This window comes from Loxodonta africana, chromosome 6 (assembly GCF_030014295.1).
Source record: "Loxodonta africana isolate mLoxAfr1 chromosome 6, mLoxAfr1.hap2, whole genome shotgun sequence".
Classification (NCBI taxonomy): Eukaryota; Metazoa; Chordata; class Mammalia; order Proboscidea; family Elephantidae; genus Loxodonta; species Loxodonta africana.
In genome coordinates this window covers 42,732,126-42,756,377 of record NC_087347.1, presented here as the reverse complement: position 1 = coordinate 42,756,377, position 24,252 = coordinate 42,732,126, and the positions used below count along the sequence as shown (strand labels likewise).

General features: G+C 37.4%; 1 protein-coding gene across 4 annotated transcripts in view; it reads right to left on the bottom strand.

Annotated features, from left to right (window-relative positions):
• Nucleotides 1-24,252, bottom strand: part of RAPH1 (Ras association (RalGDS/AF-6) and pleckstrin homology domains 1) — a 92,647-nt gene that overhangs the window by 43,428 nt on the left and 24,967 nt on the right. For 3 of the 4 annotated variants that reach the window (XM_064286776.1, XM_064286775.1, XM_064286777.1), the window contains exons 2-5: nucleotides 18,354-18,473; nucleotides 14,882-14,987; nucleotides 13,392-13,897; nucleotides 1,024-1,104 (exon numbers count right to left, since the gene is read on the bottom strand). In XM_064286776.1, coding sequence (XP_064142846.1) covers nucleotides 1,024-1,104; nucleotides 13,392-13,897; nucleotides 14,882-14,987; nucleotides 18,354-18,473 — 813 coding nt within the window. The remainder of the gene's footprint in view (nucleotides 1-1,023; nucleotides 1,105-13,391; nucleotides 13,898-14,881; nucleotides 14,988-18,353; nucleotides 18,474-24,252) is intronic. The other variant, XM_064286773.1, reaches the window with a different exon arrangement.

Sequence of the window (24,252 nt, the reverse complement as noted above, 5' to 3'; positions counted from 1 at the left end):
ACACTTAAGGGTGTTGGGGGAGGGGTTAGAGATGAGAGAAGGGAAGTGTTTTTCACGCTGTAAGATATAACCCACTAGTGGGCTGTGAAATTAATTCACTGGGTTACTATCAACATTTTATAAGGACAGGAAAAAGGAAAGGAGGAGGAAACAAGGATGGAAAGCAAAATGGAAAGAAGGTCAGGGGGAGAAAATCTGATTCAGCTGGTCTGGGATGAGGGTCAGGAATTTTATGTTTTTAAATATGCTTCATAGATGACTCTGAAGCAACACTGCCCAATGGAAATACAATACAAACTACAAATGTAATTTAAAATTCCCTAGTAGCAATATTAAAAAAACTAGAGAAGTTTTTGAAAGGTGAAATAAATACCTTTTATTTAAATGAAAATATTATTTCAACAAATAATCAATACAAAAAGTATTAATGAGGTAGTTTACCTTCTCTTTTTTTTTTTTTTTTGAAACCAAGCCTTTGAAAACCCACCATGCATTTTATCCTTACAGCACATCTCAATTCAGATTAGCCACATTTCAAGAGCCTGACAGCCACATGTGACTCGTGGCTACCATACAGGACAGTGCAGCCCTGAAACATCCAGATTTGTCAACCACTCACCAGAAGATACATTTTTAAAGAAGGAAATTAGGTTTTCAGTAAAGCATCAGTACAGAAGAGTCACTCTACTTGATACCCCCATCCTGAAGAACAGTTAATCTTTTAATATCTTACAAAAATTTACAAAAGCCCTTAATTCCAGAATTAAAAAAAAAAGCATGTGATTCCATGTTCCACTACAAACTTCTCTACTTCAGATATGCTATCACCTATATAGTCTTACCATGAGTATTAATATTTAACGGTACCATATCATAAAGTTACTCATTTATTTTTAAGTTTGGCAAAATTTTTATTTTTAAAACTGAGGTATATGAAAAGGGGTTTCATTATCAGTAGTTCTAACGAATGCATTCCTCTTCATGATATTTAAGTAGTCCCATGGGCATGTTTGTGTAACTTACAGGTGTCAGCTCAGCCTGTTCTTCTGTGAAGTCAATATGACGCTTGGCCTGCTTGCTGGGACATCTCAGAGAAATAGCATGCTGTGAAAATGCAGGAAGGAAGAAAATGATAGGTAAAGGAGGTGGAAAAGGCAGCGCTCGTTATCATGCAGGAAGAGGAGAAAAAGATCACTGAAATGAATCGTTAAAACAAAATAGTAATGAAAAGTTCCATGCAATTAAATTTCATTCTTTTATGCAAAAATAAAAAAAGGTAAGAACCAGGTGATTCTAACGCTTGATAATTTAAGGATCTCACTCTACTTTTCTACAATAGAGCACCACATAGAACTATACTGCTAAACCTCAACTGGGCCTTGACCACTGCTTGGCAGCTCTCATAATCTTTCCCCCTCATTCCCTAAGCCATCTTCTCAAAGCCTGCTTCAAGTAGTCTCCACTTTCTTCAAGCTTTTAACTTCAACCTTCCCCCTCTTCACATAACTTCATCTCCTTCCATCCATCCATCTACATCCATCTATCAAGAGGGTCTTCATCACTAAAATGTATCCTGTAACTATACCCATACTCTTTATCCTTCCCTCTAGTTCTACATGAATAAATTTAAGTTTTTTCCTCCAAAGTAAACATGTTCTAGATCCCAACTATTCCCTCTCTAATCTGTCTCAGATACTCTACTAGTCTCTTAGGGAAAGTGGGGAAGAATAGAAAAATATTCAACTATTTTGGGTACCCTCCTCTTGTTAAATTATTTTCTCCTTTCCGCTGCTAAATTTACTGAATTTGTGCAAAAGTGGCCCTCTTCCACTTCCTAGCCACTCACTTATCCCTTAATTCCTTGCAATCTAGCGTTTGTCTTTCTCCTCGGCCTTTATTCTTTGAGGTGTAATGCATTCCCAAAGTCATCAATGATCTTCAACTAGGAGGGTTTTCTGCCCTTGCTATCACAGTACCACAATGTACTGAAATTGCTTGTCTGGTTGCCTGTACCTATACTTCCAAACGCACTAAATTATAACCTCATAAGGACATTTGTGTATTGTATTCACAGTTTTATCCCTTACAACCCAGCTCAGTGCCTAGGCACTGAAATATTTATGGGATATATGAATAACTGACTATTTCTTCTTGGCCTTCATGCTCAGCCAGATCATAACTGTCTTTTTCTTTTCCCTATCTGCATTTGCTCCTTAAACAGATTCCATAGCACTGCTTTAGCTATTCTGTCAATGGGAAACCTACAAATCTGTATCTCTAAGATCCATATCTCAGGAAATAAAGACTTAAGAATTAATGGCTACCAGGGCATAATAAACACAACTCCCAGATGGTTCAGAAAAAAAAATGTGTGTATATATAGATAGAGAAATGATAAGGTAAATGTGGCAAAATGTTATAAATTGGTGAATCTGGGCAATGAGTTTCAGGAGTTTTTTGTATCATTCATTCAACTTTTTCTAAGCTTGAGACATTATTTCAAAACAAAAAGTTAAAAAAAAATCTATTTCCACTAGATTCAATCTCATACAAGCTTCCATCATATATTTCCAAATGCTTATCAGTTAAATAAAATTTAAAAATCTAAAGTGTTCAACAAGAGATGACTGCCTATGTGCCATATAAAGCAGTATAAGGAAACGCTATATAAGTGGTACAAACTCAACACCACCTTACCAAAATCAACATATGTATGTGAAGTGACAAAAACAATACAAACAGTACATATGTAAACAAAGATTAAAGTTAATTTATGTTGTTACATTAATAAGGGATATGGAATAATAGTTTATTTAGTGTTAATTAGGTTCCTTTTCCATAGGGTACTTAAGTATCTTCCTACCAAAAGAATGTCATCCCAAAATTTAATCTTTACTTGCTCCTCATCACCACTTTCAAAAACCTAAAAGCTATACTTAAAACACCTAAGAAAAATGAATTTGACGGTCAATTCTCCACATAAATTTTACTCTAAACTTTCTCAGGCCCACATAACTTTCACTTGTGCTATAAAGTTATCAAATTCTCCACAACTCTTTACAAATCTCTGCGAAGTACATTATGGATCACTACTTTCTTGAACGGAATTAATAACATGTTAAAATAAAGTACCATTTACAAGCCAGAGTCTTGTCACCAGAGTTGGGTAATGGCGAAGATTGGGTGGAGTGTGTTGAAAAGCACTGAGCCGAGCCATATTCAAGAAATGACCTTGTACCAAAGTTGTTGTTATGTGCCGTCCAGTTGGTTCTGACTCATAGCAACCCTACAGAACAGAGTAGAATTGCCTCCACAGGGTTTCCAAGGAGTGGCTGGTGGATTTGAACCACCAGCCTTTTGGTTAGCAGCCAAGCTCTAAAGCATTACGCCACCAGGACTCCTGCACCAAAGTAGTGAGTACAAAATGGAACACTTCCTTTTCATAGTTAACACTTGAGATCACAATAAAACAAGCTGGAAAAAAGAAGCGGATGTTTGTGATCACACATAAGGGTCTCAGTAAAGCAGATTTACATTCATCTTTTACTGACACGATTATGTACTTTTCACAAACATTACGTGTGAAAAATTCTCTGCATAATTAAGTATAGCATTATGGTTAAGAATGCAGTTCTGGGGATGGAGTGCTTGGCTTCAAGCTCCTGCTCAGCCATTTACTGGCAATGTGACTCTGAGCTTATTGTTCAACCTGTTTCTTCAGGTATAAAATGGAGATAATAACAGCAATCATCTCTACAGATAAGAAACAAAATTAAATAAGTGATAATAATATTAATACTATTGTAATACTGGGAAACCACAAGAGCCCTCATCTGAATTTTTTTTTTTTTGAACAATTCATTTAGTTTAGAGATACTAACTTTTAACTTAAAATTTTCAAGAATATACTAAAACACCACAAGATGGGGATGTTACTGCATAAAGCTCTGCCTTTTTTTCTCCTGCCCCAGTTAGTTCTGTCTCTAGGTCTGGATCTGAAAGCAATGGCCTTTGTCTTGCTTCTCCTTTGATTCTGAGGCAGCAGCACAGAATTATGATATGTGCTCTGCAACCAGACTGCCAGGGTTCAAGTTATTAAGCATTAAATATTAAATAAATATAAATTTATTAACTGATTCTCTGCCCCAGTCCCATCTATTGTAAAATAGGGATAACAGTACCAATTCCAAGGAGCCCTGGTGGTGCAGTAGTTAATTGCTCAGCTGCTAACCAAAAGGTCTGTGGTTCAAACCCACCAGCCACTCCTTGGGAGAAAAGACCTGGGGATCTGCTCCCATAAAGATTACAGCCTAGGAAACCCTATGGGGCAGTTCTACTCTGTTACATGGGATCGCTATGAGTTGGAACCAAACACCAAACAACACAACAATAGTACCCGTTCCACAAGGTACAAGGCAAAACCAGAGTGAAACATAAAAATCATAATAATTACCACAGAATAACTAGTCAATGTAATCGTTTCTATTATTTTCTATTTCCCTACTCTTGTCTTTATTCTTCTCCTTTTATATAGCCAGCAAATGTTTGAATGCCTTTAAAACTTTTTTATTTTACTATCCCTATTAATTTTAAAACAGATAAGTGTTATTTCTATTTTTATTCAAAAAAAGATCCTTTACCAGCCCTACAACAAGTCCATAACAAAATCAAAAAGAAAAACAAGAGAGACCTAAAGCCAAATAGAGGATGCAAAGAAAAATCTCATGTTTCTAAGAAATATACACAACAAGAATCAGGGCATGTATGCCAGAGTTGTTGGAGGAGTGTGTTTAAAAAATAATATGAACAGCCTTTTCCCTTGGCTTTCACCACATCTTTAGCCTCTTCTTTGATCTATCTACTCCTTCTGCTTTTAACATCAGCATCACCAGGCCAGAGAAATCTGGAATTAAACACCAAGTTGGTACATGTGAATAAATTTCAGTGACAGGCAGTAACCCAGTCATTAGAATTTTAAGAGAAATGTAAAAAACCACACACACACACACACACACACACACAAACAAACCTACTGCTGTCCAGTTGATTCCGACTCATAGCGACCCCATGGGGCTTCCAAGGCTGTAAATCTCTAGGGAAGCAGAAGCAGGCTGGCACATCTTTCTCCCGCAGAGCTCGTGGTGGTTTTGAATCACCAACCTTTCGGTTAGGAGTCAAGCACTTTAACCACTGTGCCACCAGGGCTCAGTAGCTTGGAGCAGCAAAAATGAGAAGTAAATTAATAACGCCAATATTTCAGATATGTAGGCCTCACAGTTACTAGAAGGTCCTGTGTGCCTACCCAGTTAATTCTTCAGAGAAATAAAAGGTTATGCTTGATAATAATTTGGGGCTTAAATGCCAGTAGGGTTTTTCCCCGATAGTATAATAAATACAATTGCTGTTTCCTGCCCAATGCCTCAAAATTTCCACACACAGTAACCTTTGAAATAGTTTTAGAAAGTGAAGGAAGCAGGGGAATTGTAGTGAAACTATGGTATGTTTGCGTTGCATATCACAAGTTATAACAGTGTATTCCTTAAAAGTTTGGCCAAAAACACTCATCAAATATGAAGAATACAATGGTAAATTTTGGTAGCTCAGATACCAGGCAATTTTTTTTTCCTATTATAATACAATCATATTAAGTTTTCTTAAGATTCAGCAAAACTTTTTGAATCTGCCATAAACTATAGAAATACCTTTAAAAAGTAATTTCATTTTAAAAGTACATTTTTGTATATAAAATTCCAAATTTAATGCAATCATTAGTTTAAATACCATCATAAAATACATTTTAACACTAATCTTTTATCAGTAAACCCTATTTTATATAACATTTATAATATGCATTTAAGTATTAAATGCATATTAAAATAACATGCATTTAAATCTGCAACTGCTGTCTTACTGAAAAGTTGTTTTATCAGTTAATGTGAATGAAAGCATCACAATGATGCCAGTAAATCAGCTGCTATACATATTTCCCATTGGTCAGGAAATAGCTTTTTTTTTAGAATTTATTTCAGTGACAATGAATTGTAATTCTAAAAAACTCTAGCAAATGATCATTACTGCTGAGGGGCTTCATAAGATTATTAACTGAAATTATTCTACACATCCATGGAAAACATTTTCATACTAAAGTATCTGTGTTGTTGTGTGCCAGTGATTCGATTCCAACTCACAGTGACCCTATAGGACAGAGTAGAAATGCCCCGTAGGGCTTCCTAGGCTGTAATCTTTATGGGAGCAGATCGCCAGGTCTTTTCTCCTGAGGAATCGCTACCAGGTTCGAACTACCGACCTCTTAGTTAGCAGCTGAATGCTTAACCATTGCACCAGGGCTCCTTACCATCTTCAACATTGAACAATTTTTGGCAATCAAGTACACTTTATTTTTAAGATTCTGATAAAAAAAAATCAGGAAGCTAATGTGGTTTTGGAATTGAGATATAGACTTCTCAGTTATCTGACCTACTTTCAGTCTTGGCTTCTACGGAATAATGTACCTACCAAAGGGATAGTATGAAGCTTAAATAAGATAACACATGTGAAGTACCTGGAAACACAGTATTCTGAAAAACACCAAGAAAGAGAAAAGCAGGGAAAAGACAAACTCTTCTTAGTGAGTACTGTTAAGTCTATCCCTGTTGGCTGTCAGAGACCAAGGAGGCAGAAAGATGAGCCACAATATTACTTTTAGATTGGCAGTTTGTCTACCTATGTCCCCAAGATGAAACAGTACCAACCTCAGTTTGGTTTTTCTAACTAGTAGTTGTATCACTAAACTGGGTTTCTTTTAAAACAAGTGTAATTATTGCCTATAGAGAAACTAGCTGTTAAAAATAAAGTTTCAATATCAAAGAGTTTCACATGTTGCTTCACTTTGTACTCCATCCACCATCTTGAAAAAAAAAAAAAAACAACTGCTAATAAATTCAGAATGCAGATTTCTAGATAAACACAGTGGATTAAATGAAATATCTGAGTGTTTCTTATGTGCTCGGGTCTAAGGATATATCAAGAATCAAGGAAACAAAAAAAAAAATTTCTCTCCTCACACAGCTAATATTCTAGTGGTGAACAAGCCATGAACAAAATAAAAAAGTAAAACTTACAGTATGTTTAATAGTGACAGTGTAAGGAGATAAAATGTTTAATAGTGACAGTGTAAGGAGATAAAGGGAGATAAAAAGTCATCACAGGACAGAGAAGGAAGTCTGATTTTTAAAATAGGGTTACCAAAGGCCTCAGAGAGAAAGTGGTATTTTGAACAAATCCCTGAAGGTGGTAGGGAATATATCATGCAGATAACTGGGGGAGGGCACAGGCAGGGAAACAAGTGCAAAGGCTCTGACCAGGCTGTGACTGCTGTCAAAAAACAACAAAGAGGCAGTATGGCTGTGAGAAAGGGAAGGAAGGAAAATAAGGTCAGAGGTAATGCGAAAGCAGATCAAGTAAAGCCTTACACAGGCCACTGTAGGGACTTGGAATTTACTAAGAGTAGGACAGGGCCCTGGTGGCACAGTGGTTAAGAGCTCAGCTGCTAACCAAAAGGTCAGCAGTTCGAATCTACCAGCCACTCCGTGGAAACCCTATGGGGCAGTTCTATTCTGTCCTATAGGGTCACTGAGTCAGAATCGACTCAATGGGTTTGGTTTGGGTTTATGAGGAGGACACAAAGCCTCTGGGCCTGAACAGAAGAGTGGCACAATTTGACTTACCTTTAAACAGGATTACTCAGGCTGCAGTGTGGACAATAAACTGTAAAGGGGAAGGTATTCACAGAAAGACTAGTTGGGAGGCCATTACAAAAACCTATATCCACAATGATGCTGCATGCTAGCAGTAAAGGCAGTGAGAAGTGATGAAATTCTTAATCTATTCTGAAGGTAAAGTAAGCAGAATTTGCTACAGTACTGGATGAGGAGTGGAAAGAAAAAGAAGCAGATAAAGACTTCAAGGGTTCTGCTTGATGAAATGGAAGGATGAAGTAGCCAATAACTTAGAGAAGACTGTGGGAGAAGTTGGGGAAAAAAGATCAGGGGTTCAGTTTTGGATCAGTTAAATTTGAGCTGCTTATTAGACACCCAAATATGCATGTGAAAGCTAGACGATGAATAAGGAAGGCTGAAGGAGAACTGACGCCTTTGAATTGTGGTGTTGGTGGAGAATACGGAATGTTATCATGGGCTGCCAGAAGAACAAACAAATCTGTCTTGGAAGAAGCACAGCCAGAATGCTCCTTAGAAACAAGGACAGTGAGACTGTCTCACGTACTTTGGACATCAGGAGGGACCAGTCCCTGGAGAAGGACATCCTGCTTGGTAAATCAGAAGGTCAGTGAAAAAGAGGAAGACTCTCAACAAGATAGACTGACACAGTGGCTGCAACAATGGGCTCAAGCGTAACAACAATTGTGAGGATGGCTCAGGACCGGGCAATGTTTTGTTCTGTTGTACACAGGCTCGCTGTGAGTTGGAACAGACTCAACGGCACCTAACAACAACAACAAAGATACTGATTAGGCAGGTGGATATATGAGCCTCAAGTTCAGGAGTGAGATGGTGGCTAAAGATACCTGTATTTCCTTGAGTCTAAGATGATTTGATGCTGGCACTTCTTGCTCTTTATAAGAAACTGTCAACAGAAGGCTTCATGCAACATAACTGCCATCCTGCTGACAGTGACTGACAGATACCACTTGATTTTAGAGCAGTGTTTCTCAACTGTGGCACTACTGACGCTTTGAGACAGATAGTTCTTTGCTATGGAGGGCTGTCCTGTGCACTGAAGGACGTTAAGCAGCACCCCTGGCCTTTACCCACTAGATGCCAGTAGTACCATTCCATCAGTGACAACCAAAAAATGTCTCTAGACACTGCCGAATGCCCTGGGCAATATAATCCCCAGTTGAAAACTATTATTTGAGGGATTAAAATGTGTGTGTATGGGAGTCTGTCTTAAAGAAATGAAATAGGGTATTACAATTTGGGAGTTGTCAGTACATTTATAATTTAAAGCTCTAGATGAGGTCACAAAAGGAGGTGGGGTATAGGCACAGAGGTAGTCTAAGGAGTGCATCAAGGGACACTGCAAGATCAAGAAGTTGTAGACATGACACCCACAAAGGAACCAATGAGGTGGGTAGCTCCACTCCCTCCTCAAATCCCACCAGAACAAAAATGAAGGGCTGTTTTTTAAAAAGACAAACTCACAAGAAGACAATGACAAAATTTTGGAAGGTAGAAAGCACATGGCTAAGTGGTAACCAAATTAGCAGCTCCAAAAAAAGAGCTGAGAGCTAAGCCAGCATTGGAGGAAAGAAGAGAAGCAACCCCATCTTAAAACCTCGAAAGGCTCCAAAAGCCGCAGAAGAAGTGACGGTGGGACTGAAAGCAGGAGGACTGGTTATGTATTTAAGAAAGCAGTTAACCCCCAGATGCGCTCTTTTACTCATCCACCAGAAGTGGTCTCAGTCTCAGATTGATATTCACACCCACAGGACTCAATGGGCCACACAGTGGCACCAGGTTCACTTAGTTGTGTAGAAAGACAAAGACCACAGGCCAGCATCAGACACACCAACCTTCAGCAGGAGTTCATAGCGTCCTCCAGGAGCCTTTTTTGATCCCACAAGACAGCTCAATGTAAGGGAAAGAGACCAACTGAATGAAATCACCCTGGCTCAGGGAAGCTTCCTGCTCCACAGGAACCAGTAGGACCGTGTAACAGCCAATGAACATAGTCTCCAGGACACCTAAAGTGGCATGATCATGCTCACTTATAAGAGTTACACTGCACACCAGAAAGTTAAGGTCCATGTCTTTTCTTCCTGGCCCATACGTACTTACCAATCACAGGACAATATTACGATAAACAATATTACCTGGTTGTTGTTGTTGTTAGGTGCCGTGGAACCGGCTCTGATTCATAGAAACCTCATGTTGCCCAATCCTGTGCCAGTTCTCACCTTACCTGGTAACATTCTTTATTTACCCTGATCCAGTATGTTTTAACGAAAAGAATACCAGGAGAAGGAATACCCAAGTTCATTTTCCATGAAAAGAGGGCTCTTACCTGCTGTTAACTCTACCCAGAGCAGTCAGATTCTCACAGTGGGGTGATTGTGCCCGACAAGGCCCACGCAGCAATGTCTGGGGACGTTTTTGTTGTCACAACTCAGGGGAGGAGGGATATGCTACTGGAATCTAGCTTACAAAGGTCAGGAATGCTGCTAAACATCCGACAGTGCACAGATACCAATGACAAAGAATTATCGGGCCCAAAATGTTCACAGTGCCAATGGCTGAGAAACCCTGACCTACAAGGATTAAATGTAAGTTTGCATATTGAACATTGAGGACCCTTCTTTCCCAAACGGGCTGCTAAAACACTAGCAGCCAGGCAATATGTCCCACCATGCAGGGGATTGCAAGAATTTTCTCTGGAGAAGATCATCAGTGTGAGAGAAAAGACCTAAGATATGATCCTAAAATGAAGACTAAAAAAGGCAGAGAAGAATATTTCAAGATGAAATAGAACACTTCATCTATTTGAATCATGATTTAATCAACTGGGGGAAAGTTTAGAGTTGAAATATTGATAAATATATAGAAAACAGTATTTTTTTTTAATCTACAAGACAATAATTCTAGGAAAAAGTAAAATGTTATTGAACAGCAGAAATGTAATAAAAGTATACAGAGTTTAGCTGTAAATTGTAAGCATATAATCATCATAATATGAACAAGAATATATTAGAGAAGGGTGGGTAAACAGGAGTGAGTGGTAGGGGAAACTGTTTAAAGAGAGCTGTGTGGTCATCTGTCAGAGTAAGAAGTCAGTACATACAACTGAAAAATCAAAAAGTGGAGATACAAGTGTGCATTTAATGACATGGCGGTAAATACCATAGATGTCTGTGTGTGTGTACTGTTTTTTGTAACAAGTCTCACAGAACTCTTTAAACCCTATGCACGCAAAACTAACTAAATTACTTTTAAAATTTGAATTTAAGGGCAATTTGATACGTGGATTTGGAATCTAGTAAGCTTGCTTCTTTTTTTTTTTTTTTTTAATTTGAATCAGAACAGATTACATCCAGAAAAACACATATTAAACTAAGTTCCAGGTTTTGATAGACCACTTTCTACCCCCTTCTGAGCAAGGCAAGAAGAGAATAGGCTAGATAAACAAGACTTTAACTCCTTTCTCTACTTTACTTCTGGTTTGCTCACCAAAACTTATAGGCAGTGAAACTCTGACCCTACAGTCTTATATTACACACCACTGCATACTGGTATCCTTGCCCATGAATACCAATATTTTAAGTGTGTTTGCTTGGAGAAGGAGGACTCTTCTGGGGAGAACTTGCTCCCAGGAGGAGCTGCCATCTTCTCTCCTGGGGTCTTCCTGCCTCCTGTTTGAACGCTGAGCCATTGACACTGGGCCCCTTTCGAGAGAAGGCCTTTTCACCTTATATGCTCTTGTATTGTTTGAACTTTCTTGAGTATATTTTACAGATGGAAAAATACACACACACATATATTAAAAGATTCTTAATGATTAGTTCACAACCTGTCCTCATGCTCTTGATCCAACTCAAAATTAATCTGATTGGAAAGAAGAAGTATCAACATACAAAACACAGAATGATGAAAAGAGCGCATCCTTGATAAAAAATATAGCTCATACTCCAAAAGGTAAACCTCAAAGTCATAAAATGGCACATACCAAGAAGTCAATGCTAAATATAATCCTGAGGTGGCACAAGGTTTTCAGGTTCTTTACAGAACACACACCTCTTCACTAAGTTTAATTTTAAACACAAAATGAGTTTATTCTTTAGATTGATGTAATTTGGTAACTGTCTTTACAAACAATAAAACTCAAGTTTATTCTCTAAACCACCACGGTTTATAATTTGTTTTGTGCTCCATAAACCCATAAAACCCACTGCCACACAGCTGATTCTGACTTACAGCAACCTTACAGGACAGAGTAGAACTATCCCACACAATTTCCAAGGAGCAGCTGGTGGATTCAAACTGCTGACCTTTTGGTTAGCGGCTGAGCTCTTAATCACTGTGCCATCAGGGCTTCTTGTGCTCCACAGTACCTGGAGAAAAGCTATGCACATGGCTAGGTACCAAGAGTTACTGACTGACAGAATTTTAATCTGAAGAACTAAATCAATAGGGAAAAAAATGATTACGTCAAATAACAGGTATAAATTTTAAATTTCTCACAATCCCTTAAACAGTGTTTTGCAATATTTTTCTTCAGTGTTGATTATTCATAAACAGAATTCTTTTACCCTGTATTAGAGAACACTATAAACAAGCTGCTTGGAAAACCTGGCTTTATTTTGCCCCCATTGATTTTCTTCTTTCTTGCTCCTACTCTATGACTGAATTGCCATCTCCTTGAGGAAAACAAACCAATAAATTATTCGCCTTCACCAAACTCAGCTTTTTTTGTTAAACTTACTGCATCACAAATCCATTCCCTACCCTCACCCCACTACACCCAGAAAAACGTCATCTTTTTAAGATCTATTCGCACATCGTATCATATTCTCTGAACCACCCCATGAGGAAGGTAGACCAAGTACTATTAGCTCCATTTTACTTATGAGAAGCTAATGTTCAGAGAGGTAGCATGACTCGTTTAAGGTCCAGAGGTAGTGAATGGCTTTAATCCTTTCCCTGCTCTATTCCTGGTTTGGTCACCAAACCTTACAAGCAACTGAACTCCTATCCTACAGTCTTGTATTACACCACTGAATACTGGCATCCTTGCCCATGAATGCTATTAGATACCATTTAAAGTGTTTCTGCTGGGAGAGGGAAGACTTGGAACCAAGTTTTCTAGTTTCAAAGCCAGTTGTTCCTTCCACTACACCATTTTGACTCTTTGACAATAAAATGGAATAAGCTCAGATTATTACAACCTACTGAAAACTAGGATCTTGGAGAGCTACAATGGGGAAATGAGTGTTTTTCTTCTTAAGATGTTATTCTAAAATAAACATACATTAAAAAGCAATTATCAACGTAGTAACTATGATGACTTTGCCAAATGTCATCAATTATAAACCACATTTAAGATTTTTTAATCATGTGAGATGACTGACATTAATTAAAAAACTTCCAAATACAAGAATAAAAAAGAAGAAACTAAATCTCAATGGTCTTTGTGACACTGCCGCGTCTGGCAATATATTCTTTCTGTAGGGTAATTTTAAAACTTAGCTCATGAGTAGGTTTCAGAAATTTTAAGCGTAGAATAAGAAAGTAATGAAAACTACACTTTTAAAATATTACTTCCCCCATACAAAGCGTCATAAATGCTAAAATATTTGGGAAAAAATGCCATCTATTTACCTCAGTAATTGGTTGCCCCTGATGTGTCAAATCCAGTTCTTGAGGGCGCGCTACTTTATCAATATCCAAAGAGTCCATGCTGGAGGCTGCGGAAGTGATGCTGGAACGGGAGGAGTTGCTAATAGAACGTACTTCAGCATCACTCACTGTGCCTGCTGATGCTGTTCTTCTGTGCTGATTAGTGACTAAAGGCTTAGTATCTTCTAGTGCTGATTGCTGGGCAGCCTCATCCATGCTCAAGGAGGCCTGTTCTAACTGTGCAGTGATGTCATCCAGAGAGTAGTTGGCATGTGAAGGTTTACTAATCCTATTAGATGAAGAAGACAATCCTTTCAAGGTGCCATGTTTTGATGTATGTCGGCTAGCAGGTAATTTCTGAGAAGCCTTTGTTTCTGTGATTTGACGCTTACTATTTCCTGAACCAATACTGCTGAGCTCCTGCTCTATGGAGCAAAGATCGGCCATCAGAGCATCCAGGTCCACAGTCTCTCCCTGATTGAGAGCTTCTGCAGTGGAAACACACACAATTTCTCTAGAACACATTCAATCAGAATTTATACATTTTATTATAAATCAGTTAACAAATGCAAGGGAAGAGGCAAAAGATTTCATCCCATTGGGCATACCAAATACATTGCCGATGAGTTGACTGTGACTCATAGTGACCCTATACGACAGAGTAGAATTGCCCCATATGGTTTCCAAGGAGTGCCTCGCAGATTCAAATTACCCACCTTTTGCTTAGCAGCTTTTAACTGCTAACGCCACCAGGGTTTCCCACTGGGTATAAAGTCAACCAAATAAAGTATTTGTAACAGCTTTTTTGTTTGTTTTAAATTCCAAGAGAAATTTTTAGAAATAAATAGTTCATCTTTTTAAGATTTGTAGTAATCGAAGGAGAATAAAATTGTGAATTGGAAGACAAAAATAATGCAAAAATCTTATACCGTTCCTTGGTTTTCACCACATTCCCCATTCAACTTTTGACCCAAACTTCTAATAAGTGGTGAACATGATCAGTGTCCTAGTAGAAATGCTAGTACTGAACAAAGTGAAGGCATGAAAACACAGAAGTGTAAGGCCAAGAAAAATTAGATTAGAATGTCAACTCTAAATACCATAAAGTTGACTACACAGAGTACATGAAATAAAGGTCAAAAGGGCTGATTTTAAAACTACCCACAAGTAATTTCACTGGACTTTAAACCCAATGAAAAAATAACAATGCAATTACATTTGTTTGGTGTTCTACCTGAATATGTACTTTGTTAATTATTATAAATCAAGTAGAAAAATATTTCAGTTCTGTTAATTTATTTTTTCTGTAATAATTTGAGTTAGTAATATAATGAATGTATAAATCAAGAAATGTAAGAATTCAGTAAAAAATATGCACATAGTTTTTATCTTGAGCTACTGGGAATTACAGCTACATTGCTTCTATATAACTTAGTATACTACTTTAAATTTTATTTCCAATTACATCTTACCATTCAAGTTGTATATGGAGAAGCGATAAGAAAAATTGGCCATGTTTGTTTCCTGGCGAAGAGGAGATCTTTTTACTGGTTCCACGGGCTTGTCAGAATCCAAACTCTTTAAAAAAGAACGTTTAGTAAGTGATATATTAAATTCAGGCTTCCATTACATCAACAAGTAAGTAAAGTTTGTTTTGTGATTAAGTGAATTACCACATAATAGTTAACAAAACCAATGTTCTTCGAAGTAATAGCATTAAGGAAAAGTGTAATTGGTTTTCACATTATAATTTTGATTATAGTTATTTCAATTTGTGGATACATGCTTAAGCACATAAACACTTGAGACTGTCATAGTTCAGACTAAATATCTTTCCAAATACATAGTGCATAGTGGCTGACTTCACTATACATATATTCACTAAAAATAAGCTAGGTATATGAATATGGTATGATTAAGAGACAGAAAAGAACCCTGTAGAGAGTTCTGTTATCTTTCTTCAAAGGGATTTGTTTTTGGTCAGCACAATCTCATTCTTGGCATGAAGTACCCTTAAGATAAGGGAGAGTTCTGGGCTCAAAATTAGTGAAACCCAAGAACTTAACAGAGAGTAGCTACAACTTCAAACAATGATGGAATAGCCTTGTTCTTTTTAAGCCCTATCAAGATAGGGACAAACAGTAACGCAGCTAAACTGCCAACCCTGTCTGTAACAAGGCTACAATTATACTGCACTTCAGGAAAAGGGTGCCTTGTAAGTTATCTCACTGCCTTTTTAATGACACTTTTTCTCCCTAACCTTTCTGTAATAAAGAAAGTAAGATGTTTACAATAAAGAAATTCAGGGAAAGGGTCAGTAGCTATTTAGCATCTATTCATTTAAATACATTTGCAAAATAGGATTGATCTTTTAAAGTTTAATTTCTATTTATAATTAAGTGGAAACCCTGGTGACACAGTGGTTAAGTGCTACAGCTGCTCACCAAAAGGCTGGCAGTTCGAATCCACCAGCTGCTCCCTGGCAACTCTATGGGGTAGGTCTACTCTGTCCTATAGGATCACTGTAAGTCAGAATCGACTCGATGGGAATGGGTTTGTTTCCTTTTTTTTTTAAATAATTAAATATATTTAAATTTGATTATATATAAATATATAATATATATAAATCTGAAATCTAATACTACATAGTATTAAAAAATATAGTATTAAATAGGTTTCAAATTTTTTAAAAAGTGCTAGATATTGTATTTATAGAATCATAGAATTAGATCAGAATGCTATCTTCTTTATTCACTTACATCAAGATAGTATTAAAATGAACCCATACAGATAGTGTCTATCCTATTTTTAAAAATATCAAATGAAGGAGATCCACGGCCTCTTCAGTGCCTTATTTCAAAATTCACAAAACAACCAGGAAAGTCTTCTCTAATCTCAAACCTAATCCTCCTTCTGCAATTTAGGCCCTAATCCTACTCTCAGCAGACACAGAGAATAACAGATAGCTAATATTTTTTGTATAACAACTTGAATATATTTGAGGATATATTAAAAGCCAATCTACTTATGAGTTCAAATAAACTAATATTATAATTACCTGCTATGTACACGGTGATGGGCAACAAAGGCAATAGTAAAGAATACTTCTTAATGACAAAAAATTGGTTTTTAACTTTTTGGAGTCATTGTGAATTTGATAAAAACTATGAACCCTCTCCCAGAAAAATGCACAAACACATGAATTTTTACAAATTATTTTAGAAGATTTACCAGCCACTTAAAACTGAACTTGCTTTAATATAAAGTTTAAAATCTCATTAACAGTGATGTAGGTTACACAGATGACACTTTCCAAGTGAACCAGAGTAATGAAATAAGCAAGAAACTTGAGGTTTAACCACTAACTTAGTAAGTAAAGCATTTTTTTAATTTCCAAAGCATTAAAAGGTAGCTTGTTAGCAGCAAGCCATACTATGCCAACAGTTTTAATCTGTTTTGTCTCTAAAGACATATTTACATAATATTGAGAAGCGCTACAGTTTAGAAGCCAACTTTTTAGTGAGTGATTCTTCATATCTATATGTCAGAAAATTAAAAAATTTTTAATTTAAACATGTTAACAATTTCTATCCAAACTTTAACACTATACTTTGAATTTAAATTTAGTTTTCTTTTTTAAGTCCAGTATTCCAAGGAAGCAAAACTTTGACAGTTCCAAAACAGTAGGGAGGCTGTCTACAGTGGGGGGCCGTGGACTTCTGACTCAACCTAGAGCACTGGCCTAATACCCACCTGTCTTCTCTCTTTTGGGCCTCTCCCCAAGTTTAGAAAAAAAAGCCACATATTCCAGGACACTCCAAGAAATCAGCTGGTCCTTGTATACTTTCTTTTACATGCTATCATCTTCTGTTTCCTCTACTTCGTTTCTGCTTTTTTCCCAGCATAGAATTGCACAGTCTAGTAATCCCTCTATGTCAAAATCGTATTTATTTTTTTAATTAAGTACTAAACTGAAAGGATTTGGTAACTATGGACATAAGAAAAGACCTTTCTTACAATAGATAATTTTACTCCTCCTAATCAGAGATGAAGGAAACGATCCCCATGAAATCCCAGTAGAACTGAAAATATTATTCCAAAATTTAGTATTAACAGATTATGGTCACAGAAACATTTGCCTTTCAAAATGACCTAGCAAGAATTATATAAGAGTTTATAGGTTTCAATTCCAGACTGCTACAGAAATAGTTAAAGAGACAAAATTGGTACTTGAAGTTTCCCCTTACTTTCTCATTAGTCAAAGAATCTTGTATCAGTTTTATATGAAATTTCTTCCCACAGCCATTATTTAAGGATCAAGGAAACTAAGTTTTATTCTAATGCTCTCTCTGTCATGAAGTTAAATTTATTTTAATGAACATAAGCACCTTCATATACTGATTATAGTGTATTAGCTAGGGCAGTAATACCGTATATTCTTTTATTCTAAAAAGCGTCCTGGCTTAGATGATAAGGTCATTCTTTTTTTAAAAAATCCAATGTCCAATAAAATAAAAAGGCTTTGCCACTGGTTAAAAATGCAGCCTGAAATAAAATTTTGTCAGTATTCTGAAACCCTGTAAGAGAAAACACCTGCATGAGAGGAAATTATTTGTTATAAAATATATTCAAATTTACTTAGGGGATTGGATCTGCTAAAATTTAGACTTTAAAATTTTTTTTAGCTAGCAATCACAAATGTATGACAAGATGAACAGGATCTCTGTCACAAGTATTTTTTTTTTTTTAAACTTAAAATAACCACAGAAGAATAAGATCTGTGTCTAGAGTTACCATTCATTTACTTGTTAATGTTCTGAACATTTTTTCTTCCTTGCAGTATCTTTAAATTTATGTCCATATCCTTACGTCTAAACATTAAAAGTTCAGCACACAGTGATGTCTTTGAATCCTCAACCAGTTTTTTAAGTACTAACTTCTAACCTGAGTAAGTTTGTCTAGTTCCCCAAGCCAGGCTCCAAACATTTTGTCCAGGTCCTGATCTTCCTTGTCACTGTCTTCTTCAGCACCATGGTCAATTTCTTCATCTGACAGTTGCTCCATCTGAAATAGAGAAGTGTGTGTAGAATGAATGGTTACAGGTCACATACCTAGAGGGTGGAAAAAAAAAATGCATGCCATATAGCCAGAGTGCCTTATTTATTACCAATGTCTTTTTGTCCCTTCAAACTGCCCACCTTTTGGTTAGCAGCCGAGCCCTTAACCACAGTGCCACCAGGGCTCCGCCTAAGATCTACTGAATATCAATTTCAAGAGAATGAGACATTTTGAACAAGTCTCCCCAGCTACTGCTTAGGTCCACTAATGTTTGACAACCACTGCTGTGTTGTGTTGTAATTATTTGGAGGACTTGCTAGGTAAAGTACTTTTGCCTAACCACAATTTAGTTAAAGGCAGAACACCTAGAAAGCTGATGTTGTATGCCCTCGAGTCAATTCTGACTCATAGCGATCCTATATGACAGAGTAGAACTGTCCCCATAGGATTTCCCAGGCAGAAATCTTTTATGGGAACAGATCGTCAGATCTTTTCTCCTATGGATCTGCTGGTGGGTTCGAGCTGTCAACCTTTCAGTTAGCAGCTGAGCGACTAACCATTATACCAGGGCTCCTAACCTAGAAAGAGTACTCCCTAAATCTGTAGAGAAATTAGGAAATATTAGGATCCCCGGACATCATCCATGAAGAAAGCAAGAGGTCAGTGAAAAGGCAGGAAAGAAAGAAAAGACCAAGATGGATGTCAGAGGAGACTCTGAAAGTTGCTATTGAGCATTGAGCAGCTAAAGCAAAAGGAAGAATTGATGAAGTAAAAGAACTGAACAGAAGATTTCAAAGGGCCTCTCGAGAAGACAAAGTAAAGTATTATAATGACATGTGCAAAGAGCTGGAGATGGAAAACCAAAAGAGAAGAACACACTTGGCGTTTCTCGAGCCGAAAGAACTGAAGAAAAAATTCAAGCCTTGAGTTGCAATAGTGAAGGATTCTATGGGGAAAATATTAAATGACGCAGGAAGCATCAAAAGAAGATGGAAAGAATACACAGAGTCATTATACCAAAAAGAATTACTCATTATTCAACCATTTCAAGAGGTGGCATATGATCAGGAACCAATGGTACTGAAGGAAGAAGTCCAAGCTGCTCTGAAGGCACTGGCGAAAAATAAGGCTCCAGGAATTGATGGAATATCAATTGAGGTGTTTCAACAAATAGATGCAGCGCTGAAGGTGCTCACTCATCTATGCCAAGAAATATGGAAGACAGCTTCCTGCCCAACTGACTGGAAGAGATCCATATTTATGCCTATTCCCAAGAAAGGTGAGCCAACCGAACGTGGAAATTATAGAACAATATCATTAATATCAAATGCAAGCAAAATTTTGCTGAAGATCATTCAAAAACAGCTGCAGCAGTGTATCGACAGGGAACTGCCAGAAATGGAGGCTGGTTTCAGAAGAGGACATGTGTGGAACCAGGGATACCACTGCTGATGTCAGATGAATCCTGGCTGAAAGCAGAGAATACCAGAAGGATGTTTACCTGTGTTTTATTGACTATGCAGAGGCATTCAACTGTGTGGATCATAACAAACTATGGATAACACTGCGAAGAATGGGAATTCCAGAACGCTTAATTGTGCTCATGAGGAACCTTTACATAGATGAAGAGGCAGCTGTTCGGACAGAACAAGGGGATACTGATTGGTTTAAAGTCAGGAAAGGTGTGCATCAGGGTTGTATTCTGTCACCATACCTATTTAATCTGTATGCTGAACAAATAATACAAGAAGCTGGACTATATGAAGAAGAACGGGGCATCAGGAACGGAGGAAGACTCATTAACAACCTGCATTATGCAGATGACACAACCTTGCTTGCTGAAAGTGAAGAGGACTTGAAGCACTTACTAATGAAGATCAAAGACCACAGCCTTCAGTATGGATTGCACCTCAACATAAAGAAAACAAAAATCCTCACAACTGGACCAATGAGCAACATCATGATAAATGGAGAAACGATTGAAGTTGTCAAGGATTTCATTTTACTTGGATCCACAATCAACAGCCATGGAAGCAGCAGTCAAGAAATCAAAAGACGCATTGCATTGGGCAAATCTGCTGCAAAGGACCTCTTCAAAGTGTTGAAGAGCAAAGATGTCACCCTGAAGACTAAGGTGTGCCTGACCCAAGCCATGGTATTTTCCTTCCCATTCATTATATGCTTGTGAAAGCTGAACAATGAATAAGGAAGACCAAAGAAGAACTGACGCCTTTCAATTGCAGTGTTGGCGAAGAATATTGAATATACCATGGACTGCCAAAAGAACGAACAAATCTGTCTTGGGAGAAGTGCGCCCAGAATGCTCCTTAGAGGCAAGGATGGCAAGACTGCGTCTTATATACTTTGAACATGTTTTCAGGAGGGATCAGTCCCTGGAGAAGGACATCATGCTTGGCAGAGTACAGGGTCAGCGGAAAAGAGGAAGACCCTCAACGAGGTGGATTGACCCAGTGGGTGCAACAACGAGCTCAAGCATAACAACAATTTTAAGGATGGCGCAGGACCAGGCAGTGTTTCGTTCTGTTGTGCATAGGGTTGCTATGAGTCGGAACCGACTCAACGGGACCTAACAACAACAACAGGATCTACGGATTAACATACCCAATTATATTCCTCTTCTTTTACCACAGCTCCATGCTTCTTTTCAGTTATTCATTTAGAAACTGCAGTTCTTTATTTCCAGTTAGGTAGCTCTCTCACAAAAATGGTTTTTAAAAAACACCTCCTACTCTGATAAATAATTCTAAAGAAAAACAAGCACTAGAGGAGGGGGGAGGAGAGCAGACTTCCAGGTTCAAGGAGTACCCCCAACGGTGCAAGATACAACTGTTGCAAAATAAAAGCAAGAGGAAGGAAATCTGTATCAGACAAAAGAAACAGTAAGAAAAAAACTGTTAAATTTAGTTAGGGCACAAAAAGAGGAAGAGGGACCATAAAAACCAGGAGGGAGGAAGCTGGAGCACAGAAGAAACTGGAGAGAAGTAGGACACAGCATACTGTAAAGTGAAGTGAGACCAGCAAGAGACGCAGGGCCATTAACTCCTCCTCTGAAGGGGGCACGGGACAGTATATTGATTCCTATAACTACATTATTTACTACAGGACCTTTAGTTCTGCTCTGAACGAAATAGCATCATTTGTAAACTGCCAAAATGGAAAAAAAAAAATAATAAGTCAACAGCCTTAAAAGGTTTAAAAAGGAATTTGTATGAGTTCTTTACAGAATCAAGATATTAACCATATGCATGTGTATAGCAACACTTTCCTCAGGTTTTGTCTTTTAACTTTGTTGGACGTACTTTTAAAAAAAATTTTTTTTAAGGTACTGCAACAAGTTTTACTTTAAGTTATCAAATGTATAAATTCTTTTCCTGGTGAATTTTCTACTGCTTTATATTTCTGCATCCAGAAATCAGGTAAGTGTTTATGTAAATTGTTAGCTTATTTTATTTATTCTTTTACGTAGTTACTACATTTTACATAGGTAGCTTAGTTTGGCATATAATGTGAGGGTGAGGATATAAATTTCTTTCTCCCCAAATTCTGAATTTTCCATCCCTCACAATGTTTCCATCATTTATATGTTTATGTTCTATATATACACCAGATTCTCTTTCTGAGGACTCTTTTCTACTGTATGCCTATTCTTAAATAAAAATCATTTTGTAGTTTCTGTTCTTAATTTATAAAGCAGATGAGTTAAAGGAAAATAAAAAATAAAGGCTGCATGAAGAGCGAGCTAATTATATCAGGCGGACACTTGAGACTGTGTTGGCATCTCCTGTCTGGAGGGGAGATGGGAGGATAGAGAGAGTTGGAAGCTGGCAAAAATGTCACGAAAGGAGAGGCTGGAAGGGCTGACTCATCAGGGGTAGAGCAAGCGGGTGTATGGAGTAAGATGTATATAAACTTATATGTGACAGTCTGACTTGATTTGTAAACGTTCACTGGAAGCTCAATAAAAGTTAATAAAAATATATATATATATATAAAATAAATAAAGGTTGCTTTTTGTGTATCCATCACTGAAGTTCTCTCCATAGGTTGCTAGTTCTCAAAGAAAAGGTCCCAAGTTAAACTTGGAGGCAAACACTTCAAAACACTTTCTTACAAACAGCATTATGCTATGTACTGTGTGAAATAACAAGGATAGCTTCCATCATGTCAAAGAACATTAAACCTGTGGAAGAGATAGTAAACATAGAAGTATCTTCATAAACAAATTCTCTACAAACAGTTCCTTTCGGAGGCCTGGGCATGAAGCAAATCTAAAAGATGTCACTTTGAGGACTAAGGGGCACCGGACCCAAGCCATGCTATTTTCAATCACCTCACATGCATGCGAAAGCTGGACAATGAATGAGGACAACAGAAACAGAATTGATGCCTTTGAATTATGGTGTTGGCAAAGAACACTGAATATATCACAGACTGCCAGAAGAACAAACAAATCTGTTTTGGAAGAAGTACAGCCAGAATGCTCCTTAGAAGCAAAGATGGCGAGATTTTTGTCTCACATACTTTGCACATGTTCTCAGGAGGGACCAGTCCCTGGAGAAGGACATTATGCTTGGTAAGGCAGAGGTCAGCAAAAGAAAGGAAGACCCTCAATGAGATGGACTGACACACTGGCTGCAACAATGGGGTCAAACATAGCAATGATTGTGAGGATGGTCCCAGATGGGGCAGTGTTTTGTTCTGTTGTACAAAGGGTCACTATGAGTCGAAACAGGCTCAATGGCAACTAACAGTAACAACACAGCCTCCTCAGGAGTTCTTGTGTGGCGTAAAAGGTTAAGTGTTCAACTACTAGCCGAAAGGCTGGCAGTTCAAACTCACCCAGAGGTACCTAGGAAGACAGGCCTGGTGATCTGCTTCCAAAAGGTCACAGCCTTGAAAACTGCATGGAACAGTTCTACTTTGCACACGTGGGGTTACCATGAATCGACTCTATCGTAGCTAACAACTGCGGTTATGTAAGAGAATGTCTTTGTTCTTAGGAATTACACACTAAAGAATTTGTATGTAAAGGGGCAAAATGTCTGCAACTTATTGCCAATGGCTCAGAAAATAAAGTGTGCATTTATGAATGCGTGTGTCTGTGGGTGTATAGGGAGGAAGAATGAAATCTGGCAAAGTATAAATCATAGGTGAATCTGAGTAAAGGATATATGGGAGTTCTTTGTGTATACTTCTTACAACTTTTCTATAAGTTTGAAATCACTGTATATCAAAATAAGTTGAGGAAAAAAGAAAGGGAGGGAGATAAAAGAAAAAACATCCTATGCCCTCAGGAAGCTTGTAGTTTAGAAAAACAGAGTATGTCAACAAATAGATCATTTAAAATTCAGAAATAAAACTAAGAAAAAAAAAGTATCTTACTTAGGCTTCAAATACAGGCTTCAAACATTTTCTTATCAAATATAGTATTATTTTAATCTAAGGACTTTGGAAAACAATTATGTATTTCTTCAGTATATAGTTTTATTTTGTGTGTGTGTGTGTGTTACCCTTTCTAAATTTGCCTGGCTTACTAAATTAACTTTTTAGCTTATTTTGGTCATAATAAAGTTGGTTTTACTTAAGGCAAAGAGAAGTTTAACATTCTGAAAAACAACTATTCATCAGATAATTGTTTCACAGAGGTAAAAGATAATTATTTCTAATCTTCAGATGAAGAAATCAAGTAACTTTTTTTTTTTTAAGCTGGTTAATGTCACAAATAGATTAGGATGAAATCAGAATTCAGTTATAAATCAAAGGC